General features: G+C 37.4%; 1 protein-coding gene across 1 annotated transcript; it reads right to left on the minus strand.

Moving 5' to 3' along the window:
- Positions 1-84: 84 nt before the first annotated feature.
- Positions 85-13,850, minus strand: LOC309701814 (uncharacterized protein). Its single transcript, XM_082526068.1, has 6 exons — positions 13,407-13,850; positions 12,542-12,626; positions 5,851-6,183; positions 5,092-5,379; positions 4,724-4,873; positions 85-2,918 (listed from the first exon to the last, which is right to left on the minus strand). Exons 2-6 carry the CDS (start codon positions 12,615-12,617, stop codon positions 268-270), a joined length of 3,498 nt encoding a protein of 1,165 aa, XP_082382194.1. The 5' UTR covers positions 12,618-12,626; positions 13,407-13,850; the 3' UTR covers positions 85-267.
- Between the last annotated feature and the right edge of the window lie 458 nt (positions 13,851-14,308).

Consider the following 14,308-nt stretch of genomic DNA (forward strand, 5'->3'; position numbering starts at 1 on the left):
TACCAAACAAGGCGAAGTAGATAGATTTTAAAGGTAAAATGTGGAGAGAAAATCACAGAGTACATGCAGAACTGAAGAATATGATATGAACAGAAGAATTATGTTTTGATGCATTAGCAGATATATTTATTCAAAAAAATATCAACATGAAATAAATTAATTTTAAAGTTGAATATTTCCAAGTCACATAACCTTCAAATTGACTTTCTCTTTGCAGCAGAGGTTTTGAGTTTGAGCTAAAACAAGCTGCTCTTTTGTTCCTGAATGTTAATCCACCTCCATCAGATCTTCATCCTTTTCTTTCAGACATTCTTGTGGTTCTGTTTGAACTGGCAGCATCTGCTGATCTTTGGTCCATTGCATGGGTTCATACGATTGTGATGTTGCAGCATATTGACTGTGAGCTGCATCATGAACATTCATATGATCATAATTTTGTTTTTTCACATACTTTTTTGGCTTTTTAAAATTCTGATGCTTGCGTGCTCTTCTTTCTTCCTCAACTTTCTGTTTCTTGACTGGCAGTGTGCAGACCTCATTCAGTTTCAGTGCATTTGGACGATTTCTACTCTGGTTATTCTTTTGATCAAAATCACATGTTCGTTGCATCGGCTCCTCCTCCTGTTTTTCTTCCACACAGACTCCTCTCTCTGTGAGACTGACAGATTCTTCCAGCTGCTGTTTTTCATTTACGTTCACTTGTTGCTCCGCCTGCAGCTCTCCTTCATGTGGGAGTTGTAGTTTTTCTCTCTCCTTGTCCTTCCTCTTTGTTTCCTCAGATCTGAGCCCTTCATTAACCTCCAGCTTCTTTCCCTGAGCTCCTTCTTTCCTCTCTGCTCCTCTCAGTTTCTCTGGCTGCTCTCTGATTTGTTCTGGGCTCTGTTGACATGTTTCCTCTGGTTGTTTCTTGTGGTTTTGTCCTTGTATTTTCAGATGTGTATCCAGTGGAACTTGGACTGATGAAATCATGCTTTCTGTCTGACCCCTCTGTTCCTCTGGTTGGTTTTTATTGTCTTTCCTTATTTTCAGTTCTCCCTCATCTTTCTCTCTTTCCCTTCGTGTCTCTGATTGAAGTCTCCTCTGGTTTTCCTCTCTCTGTTGTTCTGCCTCCAGTTTTTCTCTCCATGTCTCCTTCTGTGGCATAAACACAGAATTTACTTTGTTTACTTCACCACTGTTTTCCTCTGCTCTCTTTTTCTCGGTGTCTGACTCTTTCATGTCCACATTTCTCTCCATCTGTCTTTTTTCTACAAGCTGCTCTTGTTGTCTCTCTTTTTCTCTCCGTGGTTCCTGATCACTGCTCAGATGAAAAGAAAAATTAAAGGACTTTTCTTCTCCTAATAGCATGGGCTCCTCTTTATGTTCTTCTGTAAATGGTGAAAACTGAAGTCCTGAATATTCTTCAGCCTCCATCAGATCTTCATCCTTTTCTTTCAGACATTCTTGTGGTTCTGTTTGAACTGGCAGCTTCTGCTGATCTTTGGTCCATTGCATGGGTTCATACGATTGTGATGTTGCAGCATATTGACTCTGAGGAAAATTGTCAACGTCCATAAACTGATCATTTTGTTTGTTCACACACTCTTTTACCTTTTGGGAATTCTGATGCTTCCTTGCTTGCATTTTCTCTTCCTTGACTGGCAGTGTGCAGACCCCATGTGGTTTTCTGCTCTGGGTGTCGACCTCCATCAGCTCCTCCTCCTGTCTTTCTTGTAGACAATTTTTTGTTCTTTGATTCTTCCTCTCTGTTTTTTCTTCCTTGCGATATTGTTTTTTATTGTCTTTCCTTATTTTCAGTTCTCCCTCATCTTTCTTTTTTTCCCTTCGTGTCTCTGGTTGAAGCCTCCTCTGGTTTTCCTCTCTCTGTTGTTCTGCCTCCAGTTTTTCTCTCTGTGTCTCCTTCTGTGCCATAAACACAGAATAAAGATTGTTTACTTCACCACTGTTTTCCTCTGCTCTCTTTTTCTCAGTTTCTGACTCTTTTATGTCCACATTTCTCTCCATCTGTCTTTTTTCTACAAGCTGCTCTTGTTGTGTCTCTTTTTCTCTCCGTGGTTCTTCATGTGTTTCTTGTTTCATTTCAAACTGAGGCTCATTCACAGTCACAGCAGATGTTTTTGTTCCTGGACTGTCGGTGTTGCTTCTTTGCTCTGTTTCTTCCTGTTTTTGTTTTTTATCATGATCATTTCGTTGTGTCTCTTTTTCCTTTTCTTCTCTTCCTGTCATGTCTTGTGTTTCTACTGTAATCAAAGACTCTTTGTCACTAACAGTTAATGGATTTATTCTCTTTTCTTGTGGCCTGTCAGTGTCCATTGTTTGAACTGTTTCTGTCACAGGCTGATTTTGTTGTGTTTCTCCATCTTTATTTCTCTGCTCTCTGGTGTCCACATTATGTGTTTCATGTCTTCCTCTCCTGCTCTGTTCTTCATGTGTTTCTTGTTTCATTTTAAACTGAGGCTCAGTTTTAGTCACAGCAGATGTTTTTGTTTCTGAACTGTCAGTGTCCACTTCTTTGCTCAGTTTCTTTTTGGTTTTTTTCATGACCATTTTCTTTTGTCTCTTCTTCTTTCCACTGTTGTTCACATCATCCTTTTCTTCTCTTCCTGTCATATCCTGTGTTTTGTGTTCCATCTTAATCAAAGACTCTTTGTCATTAACAGTAGATGGATTTATTCTCTTTTCTTGTGGACTGTTTATGTTCTTTATTTGTTCTGTTTCTAAAACAAACTCATCTTGTTTGGTTTCTCTGTCATCTTCATGTCTTTGGTCTTCTCTGCTGTCCACATCATCATCTTCTTCTCTTCCTGTCATGAGTGGTTTGCTTTGTTCTTCCACCACTGGCATCCCACTGTTTTTAGAGTTGATCGTGTTTTTCTTCCTGGCCTGTTCAGCTCCATCCTCCTCACTCTTCTTTTTTTCTGTCAAATAAAAGAAGCAGTAGAAATGGATGAAGAATAATATGAAACAAAGTTCTTGTTGTTTTTTGGTAAATGGGTAAACGTGAGAAAAAATAAATAAATTACACATTAAAGTATTTGAAGCAACCTCAATAAATGAGCAGTGATTGAGATTTAGTGCCATCTAGTGGTGAATTTACAGATTAAAACCAACTGTTTGCCTTGCGGATGCACAGAAACAGTGACAGACATCACCAGTGTTGGGGAGTAACACAATACACGTACCACCGTTACGTATTTAAAATACACAAAATGAGTAACTGTATTCCGCTACAGTTACCATTTAAAAAGGTGGTATTCAGAATACAGTTACTCTGTTGAAATAAATGGATTACACGGCGGTATTTTCCTGTTTCATATGTTAGGCTATGCCCTCTCTATTTTTGGTAATTCCACGTCGTGGAAACCAAACAAAACACTCATCAAGAGGCTCTAATGTCTGTGTCTCATGTCACCTCTACTTCCGGCCCGCATAATGACCTGAAGAAATATTTTTAAAAGTGATTGTTCAAAAACTTATTCAATATGAAGGCAATAGGCAGAGTGTTACAGGCACAGCCCTAAAGAATGTAGCCTCATGGTCAGTGTAGCCCAGTTGTAACTAAGCTATTAAGACTCGACTGCAGCCTTTCAAAGCCTCTCTCTGTCTCTTGCTAGCAGAGTTGACCCAGACAACAAAGTAAAGCTAGTTTTCAGCTACGAGCCCAAAATGAACCAGACGTATTAGCCAGAGGTCCCTTTACTACGGTTCAGAGCTGCAGACCTGTTTTATATACGCGCGGAATAGTTTTCTATACGGGATCACTGCAAAAAGTGCAGCCTTACCTAATGGCCACCCTACTCTTACTCATTTTATATTAAGATTTAAAAATCTAGTTGGTATTGGTATGGCGAGTATCCTTCAGTAATAGTAATAAATCACACAGCCATAGTACATTCATGTAGTTGTAAAAAGAATTATAATATATTAAGTAATCCAAAGTTTTCTGTTACGTTACTCTCATTGAGTAACATAATGGAATACATTACAAAATACTGTTTGGGGCATGTAATCTGTAATCTGTAGTGGAATACATTTTAAAAGTAACCTTCCCAACACTGGACACCACACATGAGTAGTCATCTATATTCTTGAACTATTTGGCTCCATCTATCTTAATGACCTCATAGTACCAAATCACCCCAATATAACATGTTGTCATGAGACTGATATCTAAAATATTCCCTCTCTCATGCTGTCTCCCTCCTCTCCCTTTGTCTTTAAACAACAGTAGCACTGTTTCCATGAGCACCCTGTTTATCAACAGCTCTGGAGACACTTGTTGTTAATCCAAGCCTCAACAGATCCAGTATGGAAATATGGGACCGGCACTGGGAGTACATTGATTTTTTGGGGGAAGGTTTGCGTCCTGTGGGTTCCTAGTTGTATGTTCCTAGCCAACATACATTCTTACAGCCAACAAATACAATACACTAGAAATGTTGGTGGATTTTGAGTTTCTCTACTAATAAACAATGATGAGCAGACTCTGTGGAACTAAACCATTTTTAGGGTTAAGAAGTCAACAATTCTATTCTTCAGGTGATTGTTGTTCTAATAGATCCCTTTAAATCTTTTACACTGGACTCAGAAATATTTTTAGAAGTAACACATAAAATCATTTCTTGATAGATTGATTGATTATATGAGAAATAATATTAATTATTATTATTATTTACGAGGGTAAAACACAATTATTCATCATTTAGAGAAAACAATGACTTACTGAATTTGCCTCTTCTCCACTTCCATGCAAAGAAAACTGCACCAATTAGAAGAAGAACAACAGCAACACTGACAGCCGAGGCAACAGTGACATTTGGATTACTGATTGAACGACTGGGTGGACCAGAAGGACTGACCAAGAAGAAATCATCTGAAATTAATAAAACAATTCATAATTCATTGTTTACAATATATATTAGTAAAATATCATTCTTTGATTCATATCTTTAACACTTCTTCTCTCAGACCTTTATGGGTCACCAAATCATATGTGTCCATCTCTCCCTATCCCAGCATCCTCCTCTGTCACCTCTCTTACGCACTTGCCATTGCTCGTTGTCGCCCCATTAAATAAAACATTCGATTTACCTGGAACATGTATGTGTCTCTCTCTGCTCTGGTTGGTGTTCCTCTGTTGGACTCTGCAGGTGATGTTGTTGCTGTGTCTCTTCTCCACAGTCACTCTGCTGCTGACAGTATAGAGGTCATCAGGACCTCTGAGGGTCTCTGTAGGTCCAGCAGAGAGGAGGTTTCCCTCACCGTCCAACCACAGCAGCTCAGGCTCTGGATACCAGCCTGCAGACTCACACTGTAATACCACTCCACTGATGGTTTTATTGAGGCCTGCAAAGCTGATAACAGGTGAGGAGACGGCACCTGGAAAAAGAGGCTTGTCTCACTTCACAGCTGGTGGACTTTGAACATAGTTCTGACTTCAATCTTTTCCTAACTGATAATGAGTTGTGTAACTTAATGAATGATAAGGCTTGTTTACTTTGTTGTAATATTTGTAATACTGGACACTACTACCAGAGAATACTGGAGAATAGAGAGATTATTTCTCAGCATAAACAAATGTTTTTGTGATATGTACCAATTGCTTGCCATGAAAATTGTCATGGAAATTGAAATATTGTCTTTATCTTTCTCTCTGCTACTAGCCTCTGAGGTGTGTGTTATGGAGACAGATTTTGGCTTTTTCAGGTAACTTCATGGTTCAATTCTTATCAACTCTGAGTTTCAGAGTTTTCTATTCTTTTGGCTAATGTTAGCCAATGTTAGCTGATGTTTAATAGTAAATGAATTGTTCTTAATAGAAGAAGCTAAATAACTTAGACATCCACTTACTAACAACAAGTTGAACATTAGAGTCTTTACGCAGGTCTGGAACAAAGCATCTGTATTTTCCCTCATCAGACGGTTTTACTCTGGAGATCTTCAGAGAAAGTTCTCCATGTTTCATTTCATTAATAAACAGAGATGTTCTGCCCTTGTAGGATGGATTTTGTAACTCAGGTCTCTCCGGCCACACATGGACTAATCTGAGGTCCAGGTCAGGTCTACTCCACTCCACAGTCATGTCTGAAGCATCCATGGTTGGGTAGAGGTAACATGGCAAAATGATGTCATTACCAATGGTTGCAGCAACTGGCTGATTTGCACCAATCACCTCTGACTGACCTGAGACAACAAAGGCTTCTGTTTTTATTTCACACAGAAATGAACAACAAACCTTGTTATTACTGTAAGCACATAACAGTTTGGTATAATTCCAGTGAGTCAGTGACTGGCGAACTTAACTAATGTGGTAACTTTGAATGTCTAAAAAAATAACATAAGCAGTTATGGATATTATTAATTAAATAATATAAATATCACAGATGGGGCCAGTTCATCGTGTTATTCCCAGTGAGAAAAGTAATAAAGAACTTAACCTTGAGATGAGAGTATGTCATGGCTGCACTTACAGCCACACAGTGGCAACATAAACCATATTAGTGTAGAGGCTTTTACATAACATTGCATTTACATTTGTGTTTAAATATAGGAATTAATTTACAGGACAATGAAGTTTGGTTTAGAATTAATTCACATATCCACATAACACTGCGTGTGTTACTGCGTTACTAAAACCGTGATTTTTTTTTTTGCGACAATGTCTCATGACATTGACGTAAGCGAGTGCGACGTTCATGACAACAGATCAACAATGGATAATAAACTGAGTGCGGGAGAGAGTATGACTGTGCAGCGTTTAAAGCGTGGAAGTACTGACCTTATTTTAAGTTTGATTCCATAAAAAGTGACAAAAACATTAGTGTCCATTGTGCGTGGGAAGAAAACTTCTTTTTACAGCGAAAAACCCCCCTAAACTTCCAAGGAAGCTCCAAGTGCGCTACCACGTAATGGGAAACTCACAGAGAAACTCGCGGATTCTTCAACTGACCGCTGCAACACACCTGCACCAGGGTAAACCTCCGCCTACCCTACTCCTGGTTTACAGGTGAAAATAGAGCAACAGGACCGCTAGTCTTTGATTTTATTTATTTTCTGCTGTGTTTTACTTGCATCTATTTGAAAGACAGACAAGTCAGAGAATATTGCATATAATTTAATTTTTACTTGATGCATAAATTTAAAAGATTAAAAGTAATAAAACAAGTTTTATTGTTTCATTAGTTTTTTATTATTTTTTAAAAGGGACTTTTCCATTTGATTACATTTTGTATGATCGATTATGCAGAAAAAGTAAAATTGGGCTGAAAGATCTATCGCTTTATCACCTATTCAGGTTGTAAATCATGTTTTTAAAAAGTAACTAAGTAATTAATTACTTTTGAAAATAAGTAATCTGTAAATTAACGGTATTACTTTTTGGGGGAAGTAATCTGTAATTAGTTACTGATTACCTCCCTGAACCTGGTTTCTGCCTGTTAAAAGGGGATTCTTTCTTCCCACTGTTGCCAAAGTGCTTGCTGATTGGGGGTCATTTCATTGGTGGGGTTTACTCTGATCTCTCTGTATTATTGTTATCTTTACCTTTTAATACAATGCACCTTGAGGCAACTGTTGTTGTAGAAATAAAACTGAAATGAAATTAATTGAAACAAAAGTACACTGAGAAATTTTACAAGAAAAAAAACATTTAGGCAGTTTTTTAAACAGAAATAGATTTTGGGAGTCCTATGATATAAAATAAATACAGTATCTAAAGTTGCTTCTATGAATAAATTTGCTCATAACCTGCCAGAAAAAAAAAATACTTGCTTGTTTTGGATCTTGACTTTGTCTCTTTGTTGATGTTGCTGGCCTTTGCATTTTATTACTTTTAGAGTAACATTTTGTGTCGGTTTTTTAAACAGTGTATGAGGTATTTGTACATGGTATATGGAAGGCTGTTAAGATGTTTTTAGTATATTATATGTGTGTGTGTGTGTTTGTGTATGTTTATGTTTGACCACACACAGTGCTAATAAATTATTATTAGTAGTATTATTAGCATCATTGTTATAGATTATTAAAGATTGTTATTTACTTGCTCTAAATTGTAGAATATTTAGTTTATTTTGGGTTTGGTACATTTTTTAATGACTGTTATTTGTATTTTCATTTTCTTTACACCACTAGAAGGAGATCCTTTCAGATTCAAATCACCATGGTTAACTGGAGTTTGTTGGATTTTCCTCTGTAATTGTAAAGCTTCTACGTTGGTAAATGTAGCACCACCACTGTTTGTGTGTCACCATTGTTTTTGGACTTCTGGAACTCATTGGCGCACGTGATTATGGTCACGTGATCCATGTCAACCCTTGACTGTCTAAAAAGTAACTCATTTTTAACTCATCAGACATGCACTGTCCAGACTTAATCCTTAATCTGAGAAACTGGGCCCTATTTCAGGAAGCCGGTTTAGAAAACTCAGAGTGAAAAACGATACTCAGGGTTGAGTAACCCCGAACTGTCCAACTCGGAATATTCGGTTTCAGAAAGGCTGATAACAAGTAGTTCAATCAACGCGGAGTTGCTTTAACCCCAAGTTAAGCGCGCGCACGAGGATACATAAAGCCCTGATTAGTGGAGCAAAGATTAAGCGAGTCACCATGGAGACGGAGGGAAAAAAGGCGCAGTCAATGTATTTTACAGCGCTTGAGGCCGAAATTCTGATGGCAGCATATGCCGATAACATGCAAATCTTGCAGGAAAAAAGTAACACAGCCACAGCTGCGAAAGAAATGGAGCATGCATGGCAAAACATAGCCGACAGAGTCAATGCGTGAGTGTTAATTTAAACATTGATCTAGGGATTTCCACCCATTTAACACGTTATTTTATTATATTTCATTTTTTATTTTATACATTTTATTTTGTGACGTGATGTGAGCGCAGGTGCAACCCAACAGGCCCCAAACGTTCCTGGCAGCAAGTAAAAATGAAATATAAAAATATAGTCCAAACAGGTAAGGTGTAATTGTATTATGAGCCATAGTGCTTGGTCTGTTTGTCCTATGTAAATCAATTGCAGTTAGAGGCTACATTAATTTTCTTTCTGTAAGCACTTATTGAAATTATCTGAGCACATTACAAGTAAATATTTGCTTACTCTGTATGCTCAAATGTGACCCGTTATAGCCAACAGAAAAAAGCGGAGGCCCGAAAGACAGGTGGGGGTCCTCCACCACCACCACTCACAGAGCCTGGCCACTTGGCTTCCACATTTGTGATAATGTTGGCAGCATCACATATGATCTTCACAGTGCAGAGAACACAAATTAGCATCCATTACTATAATGAAATAATTTGTTAGTTTGACATGCTACAGGGAACTATGTACCTGTACATTAATCCTGTGGAAAGACTTCCTGTTCACATAGTCTCCTTCATTGACTGAAGGAGCAATGATTGGAATGTGAGTGGCATCTGTACAGCCAATCACGCCTGGGAACCGTGAGAATAAATGTAAAATTTAAGTAGTAGTTCAAGTATCACCACATCATGAATTAAGTTTTGTTCATCCTGCTACCTGCAATTTTGTGGCATCCCTCTTTGATGAATCTTGTGGGTCTATGACCGGGGAACACCACAGACGCGTACAGGAGACGTTTCAGTGCAACTGTAACATTCCTGACTGCCCGACAGACGGTAGCCTTGGAAACGTGCTCAGCGTCATCAATATTATACAGGAAGCTCCCGTTTGCAAAAAACCGAAGTGCAATACAAATAATATGTACAGAACTGAGAGAATGTCCGCGATGTGTCACATGAGCAATACTAGGCCTGAGGATGTTATTCAAATAAATTATAGATTGTGCTGAAAAACGGTAACGTTCACACAGGAAATCATCAGGAAATGATAAAATGTCCAAACGCGCTCTAATCACTCTCTCCCGGCGGAGAGCTCTGCGGAGAATTTGGGCTTCAACATCTACTGGCTCTTCAAGGAAGGGGCACGCCATGTCCGACACTTCCTACAGTCAGGTCAAGGGTTAGTTGAAGTAAACCTGCTAGGGGGCAAGTTAGCTTCACGGAGTGTGTCGTCATAGTAACTCATTCAGGATTAATCTAAACTCGCTTTGTGAAACCGAAAACCCAGAGTTTTCGTTAACTCAGGGTATACTTACTCAGAGTTTGCACTAAACCGGCTTCCTGAAACAGGGCCCAGGTCATAGATTTTGTTCCATCAAGTGTACACCCATAAGGAAGAGGATTTCATAGTTAAAATCTCATCATGCTTTAATATTTTCATAATGGTTTAACTATGTGTCAGTAAATATTATTATTAATAGAATTATTATTTTGCAGGTTCAACAAACTCACATAGCTTGATTCAATCTTTAATATGTACAGTTATTTCAACTGCTTCAGATATTATAAGTCCATTCAATGGGTGTCAGAAATCAGATTCTAAATTGACTGATAACATCCGAAGCCAGTGGTTATTTAGCAAATAACAGACTTTGATATAGTCCCTCAATACTATAACATTTGTGAATTAATGTGTCAGATGATTTGTAATACTAATGCTCTTACCATCAGAATTAAGAGATATCAAAAAATGTGTTGCCACCATGAAATTATACTAGTACTACTTGCTAGTCATGACATTTCATGATCTGATATACAAACCCAGCTTCCAAAAAGCGGGCATGCTCTAAAAAGTAATTAAAAATAAAATGCAATGATTTGCCAATTACAGAAAATCATTTTAATCATAATAGAACATAGAAAATATTGTAAACCTCAGACATTATACTATTTGACGAAAAATATTAGTTCATTTTGAATTTGTTTGCCGCCACACGTTTTAAAAACATTGGACCAAGGAAACACAAGGCTGGAAATGTAAGTGATATTAAAAAGAAAGAACATCTGGAAGAACATTTTTCAAGTTATTAGATTAGTTGGCAAAAAGTCAGTAACATAACTGTGTATAAAAAGAGCATCGCAGTGTGGCAGAGTATCTCAAAGGTAAAGATGTGCAGTTCAACAATCTGTAAAAGGACTGTCTACAAATTGTGGAACAATTGTAGGATAATGTTTTACAACGTAAAATTGTGGAGACTTAGAATATCTTATCATGTACAGTACATGATATTTTAAAAAGATTCAGAGAATCTGGAGAAATTGCTGTCAATGTACATACACAGAAAAATTAAACAAAATAATTTCATCACAGTAGAAACCAGAAAAAATATATAAATGCTTTAGCTGTGTAAATATACCATTATAAGAAAAATATTAAGTATGTGATGACAGCAACACGTCTCAAACATGTTGGGATAGGGCCATGTTCACCACTGTGTAGCAGAGCTGTAAACATCTGGAATCTGAGGAGACCAGTTGCTGGACTTTTGGGTGAGAATGTTGTCTCATTCTTGACTGATACAGGATTTTAGGTACTTAGCAGTCTTCTATCATCTTTGTTGGATTTTGCATTTTATAATGTGCAAAATGTTTTTTAACTGGTGAAAAGTCTGAACTGCAGGCAAGTCAGTTAAGAACTTATATTCTATTCTACTATGAAGCAGTGCTGTTGTAAAAGATGTGGTTTTCTATTATCTTGATAAAATATGTAAGGCCTTCCCTGAAAAACATGTCATCTAGATTGGAGCATAAGATCTGTATTTACCTTTAACCACTGATGATGCTTTTCCAAGATGTGCAAGATGCCAATTCTATAGGCACTAATGTAGCCCTGTACAATCAGAGATAACAAGATGGTCCAGAACACGGTGTCCATTTTTTCTTAAAATGACTTAGACCCAGTCATGTACTGTCCTGTTGCCAGTTAATGTAATTAAATGCAAAGTGTTCCTCCAGTTGTTTCTTTTTAGTAATACTTACTTTTCCAGGATTACCTTTCAAATTCAAAATAAATAATGTTTTTTGTAGTGGTTGTCTGTCTTTTTGTGTTAGCCCTTTGACAAACTGGCAACCTGTCCGGGGTGTACCCTGCCTCGAGCCCTGTGGTAGTTGGGACAGGCTCCAGCCACCCAGTGAGCATTAGTTACATACGCAGAGGATGGATGGAATCTTTCTTTTGTTCAATAATAAATAAAATATGTGTTTTATGTAATTTGCAAATCATTATCTATTGTATCAATATTACAAATGATTTAACACATTCACTCATGAAGCCAAGCAACTATATCAAAAGTTTAATACTGGCTAAACACCTGTATAAATATACTTAAGTCAAACAGTGTCAGTTTTTCCAGCCTGCAAACCTTTTTTTTCCCAGCATGTCATTATATGAGTTTTTGGAAGGTGTGTGCTATTGATATGTACAGTTAAACTATTATGAGATGGCCAGTGTCTGGCTGTGCAGTATGGTAGTCACTGATTATTTTTATACAGTGGACACTCGAGATGGTCCCTTAATCATACATAAATTTAAATATTCATTTCTGTATGTAAACATACGGTTGATTCTGTTTATCTGGACATTTAGGATTTTCTTACCTGGATGATTGAGCATGCATCAAAACATGACTCTACAATTTATCTTTTATTTATATAAATGAATGACTGGATAATTTACCTTGACACAAGGATATCAGACCAAGGACAATACAAGTGTACAAAACACTGAAGACATCAAAGCAAGGATTAAGCATCCTACAGGTCTGGGGAAAAAAAAGAATACAGACAGACACTTAATACTTATTATTTATTATAATTTTCTTCTATGCTATGGATAAACTACTTAAACTGTATTCCTGTTCCCACTAACTGTAATGATATCATAAGGACAAATCAGGTGACGTCACTGTTTTACATTAAGAAGTGAACAACATGGTCCGATCCGAATAAAGACGTATAACAGGCTGGATCCATCAAATCTTTTAACCCAATTATGCAATAGTTCCGTTCATTTTATTCAGAATGTACTGCTCGAAAAAAGACCTGTTGCTTTCCTTTGTGTACTCCGTCATCTTCGAAGCAGAACAGGCTTCATCTTAGTTTCACTTTCATTTGCAGTTACATTAAAACAGACTTCTATGGAAATGTGTTTTTACATAAATGTGTCTTATTTTAGATGTGCAGCATCTGGATTATTTAAAAAAAAAAACGTAATTATTTAAAGCTTAATTCAGTATTTCGTGACGTCCAAATCAAAAGAGAAAGTCCAGCAGGAATTCGGTGACGAAATTAAATGTCCCTGAATTAACTTACAGGCTATGAAAACGAAATGGTCCGATTATATGATGCTAATGTATTTGTATTTATTTTTTACAACTTTCTATAATAAAAAAAAAGTGAACAAAAAAGTACAAGTGTGGTAACCTGCGCCACTCCCACCGGACAAAGGCAGCACTGTCCTTGTTTTAAATTAAATCAAAATAATCTTTTTTTCTCCTCGAAAGTCCGAGCAGAGCACATTATACACATGTATGGAATCATACCTGCAAACCCAGTATTTCGGAAAGCTCCCTGTCAGCGATCAATGACCAAAATCAAAGAAAGAGTAAAGAGTAAATACTCTTTCCGCTCACTTGCTGCAAAAGGTGAGCTTCCGCATATCTTTGGCGGCTGGACCGATTAGATTTGTTTACATATTCCACTCTCCGTGTTCCAAATGCCGAATCCGCAGATTCATCATTTTCACTTCAGGGAAAAAAGGTCTCCAGCTCGTGCAAATGCATACGCGTATCAACATTATATTATCTTCAGACAAGGAAATTATCCTAATTTAATTTTTTTTTTTTTTTTTTTTTTACAAAGTATTCCGCCTGGTAACCCTCTCTTACAGATAACGAGCCGACGTCTTCCTCAAGGCACCACCGATCAGCTCGACTGACCCTGAAGTTACAGCCTGTTCACCTGATAGGGAACAGCTGAAGGGGAACCAAGTTACCTGGCGACGGCCGCGGTTTAATGTGGAACTACGGTGGCTGGGAAGTGCAAAGCGCAACAAATTAAAAAAAAAAAAAAAAAAAACAGCAACAAATTAAAAATCTGCAACAAATTAAAAATCTGCATCAAATTAAAAATCCACAACAAATTAAAAAAAATGCAACAAATTAAAAAACCGCAACAAATTAAAAATCCATGCTGACTTAACAAAGCTTCAAACCTGCTTTTCAGATGGTCTAATATTTAAAATAAACAGGTTTCAGTACAGATCTGTTCTCCACTGTATCACTCTTTTATTTTACACACAACAGTGAAACTAAACTCAGCGGAGACTGCAGCAGAGAAGTCAGATACATCACACAGGAAAGAAAAGTGTTGTTTTTCCAGGATTTATTGTTTACGAAGTTTACCTTTGACGTCATGTCCGGCTGTGGGGGCGCCAGATTACAAA

This window comes from Aulonocara stuartgranti (genome assembly GCF_965226115.1).
Source record: "Aulonocara stuartgranti genome assembly, chromosome: 3".
Lineage (NCBI taxonomy): Eukaryota > Metazoa > Chordata > Actinopteri > Cichliformes > Cichlidae > Aulonocara > Aulonocara stuartgranti.